We start from the raw sequence: 2,281 nt of genomic DNA, 5'->3' as shown, positions 1-2,281 counted from the left end.
GAACAAGCCGAAGCACGCCGTAATTATGAAACGCAGCGAAAGCGAGAATATAGAAAAAGAAAAGCATTTGAATTGCAAGATTCTAATATTACGAATAAAGTATTATTTTATAAGATGGTATCATGTTGTGTTTTTAGGTGCAATAATCGAAGTGGAAGGGATAAAGTTTCGTTTCACAGGTAAGTAAAAAAATCATGTTTAGGTTATCATTAATAGATAATGATTTTTTAAAAGAATACAATAGTTTATTTTGTTGAAAAATTATAGTGATTTAATTGAATCCAAGTTATGAATAGATTTTAGTTGAAATATCCACTAAGCTGGGTTCATCAATGAAATCATTTACAATTGGTAAATTAATAATTCTCCACTTAATTTAGTTTTCTGGGGGAAACTATTTTTAATTATTTCTTGTATGTCAATCATATGATTATAATGATAAATCAATATTCCATATTAATTTTTACTATTGACGAAAATTAGAAAATTTTATAGGAAGATTTGTGTTTTTACTGAGAAATTATTTGTTCAGTATTAGTTGTGAGAACATATTATTTGATTGTTACAAACAATGTCAATAATGACAATAATTGTTCAAGAAGAAAGTATTAAAATTCCTCCAAAATGGGCCATAAGTTGACAGAAGCAATCTCAACAAATATTGAACTACTGATATTTACATAGAATGTTAGAATTATTTCACTTAAACATACAATACTTAATTAAAAATTTGAAAGCTGGTTCAGTGGACATTAAAAAGCGTGTGGACTGTGCATTAAATAAACAATGATACACAGTGTATGAATCATGTGGATTCTTGGAAAAAAAACACCCCAAATAAGTTATTGTATACATTCTTGAAACTTCAGACCATAATGAGGTGAAAATACACCAAAATATAATTAAAAATATAGCTGTTTGGCTACTCATTACTACTTATACAATCCCAAACTATAACATGTCTCACCATCCTTAACAGATGCTTTCAAATTTTTGGATTTGAAGGCTTTACCTTTCCATCCTCGAACAGGTTTCCTATAATGTGATCCAAAAAAGTTGAACTTACTTTCATTGAAAACTATACATTTTTTCTAAAATGGAGAGTTCTAACATGTAATCATATATATCGAGCTTATGTCTCACAGTTTAGGGTGTGAGATATTCACCTTATTATGATCCCAAATGTTCAATACTTCTTCTAAAAGTTTAATTTCTAATTTCATCTTTGCTAATAGAACATGAATCTGTTGATTTATCTATTTCATTGGATTCTTTTTTTTTCCAGTATTGAACATTAGCTCAATTAGTGTTCCTATTCGATTAATGAATTACATATTAGGTGAAAACTAAGACTTTATAATAAATTAACCAATAATCATAACCAGTTATTGTATGAATAATTTTTTTTATATATGTATATATTTTATATACATAATATATTTACAAATTAGGTTGTACTTAAAATTAAGCGATAGAAATGGATTTTTATAATTATGTAAAAAAAAAATTAAATCCATTTTAAATCAAATAAGTTATGATATTTTAAATTATCAAAAATCACCTTGAGGGGTGACAATTTTATAAATTATAAACAGCAAAAAATTAATTAAAAATTGATTTTTATGTTGTTGTTTTTTTCACTGTCATTTAAATTAAATACTAAACAAAATAACAATTTTTTATCCATAAAAATATGTGACTATTGTATTTCAGGTTTCCATCAGATCCCGAATTGAAAAACCTCTGGATCAAGGCCTTAAATAGAAAGAATTGGACACCATCTTCCACTGCTAAAATTTGTTCTGATCATTTTCTATCATCTGATCTGAACACAACATTCCATTCTGGCGTTGTACGTCTGAGAGATGGTGTGATCCCAAGTGTGTTTCCTTCTTCTCCTAAGCACACACATGAAACTTCAGATGTAAGTTTTATTTATTCTTATTAGAGAATAAAATACTTTTTTCAACAGTATTTACTGATTACAGTAGATAAGAAGTAAGGATAACAAAATTCTCAAAATTGCTCTGAAAATGTTATTTTTTACAGAACTTGTATATATGTTTAAAAGCATTGAATACTTTTTTAAAATTAAGAAATATAATTTTCTTAATGTTTATAATTTTACATACAATTTAAAAATTGTTATCATTTTGATTTTGTTCAGGAAATGAAAATTCCTATCAAAAGATCTCCTTCCACTGAATTTTTAAATGCTTCAGTACCAAATTCTACAACTTTACCTAATTACCAGCAAGAAACTTCATATGTAAGTTTTTTT

General features: G+C 26.3%; 1 protein-coding gene across 1 annotated transcript in view; it reads left to right on the top strand.

The window, feature by feature from the left end:
- Nucleotides 1-6: 6 nt before the first annotated feature.
- Nucleotides 7-2,281, top strand: part of LOC106689666 (uncharacterized) — a gene marked incomplete in the record, with an annotated part of 9,512 nt that continues 7,237 nt past the window's right edge. Inside the window, 3 exon segments of the mRNA XM_067049688.1 lie at nt 7-179; nt 1,714-1,924; nt 2,168-2,269. Of these exon segments, the coding sequence (XP_066905789.1) occupies nt 115-179; nt 1,714-1,924; nt 2,168-2,269 (378 nt within the window).

Source organism: Halyomorpha halys, unplaced genomic scaffold (assembly GCF_000696795.3).
Source record: "Halyomorpha halys isolate HHAL.00 unplaced genomic scaffold, Hhal_1.1 Scaffold1425.1, whole genome shotgun sequence".
NCBI classification, from domain to species: Eukaryota; Metazoa; Arthropoda; class Insecta; order Hemiptera; family Pentatomidae; genus Halyomorpha; species Halyomorpha halys.
Note: the sequence above shows the minus strand (reverse complement) of the source record. Positions and strands in the feature narration are given on the sequence as shown.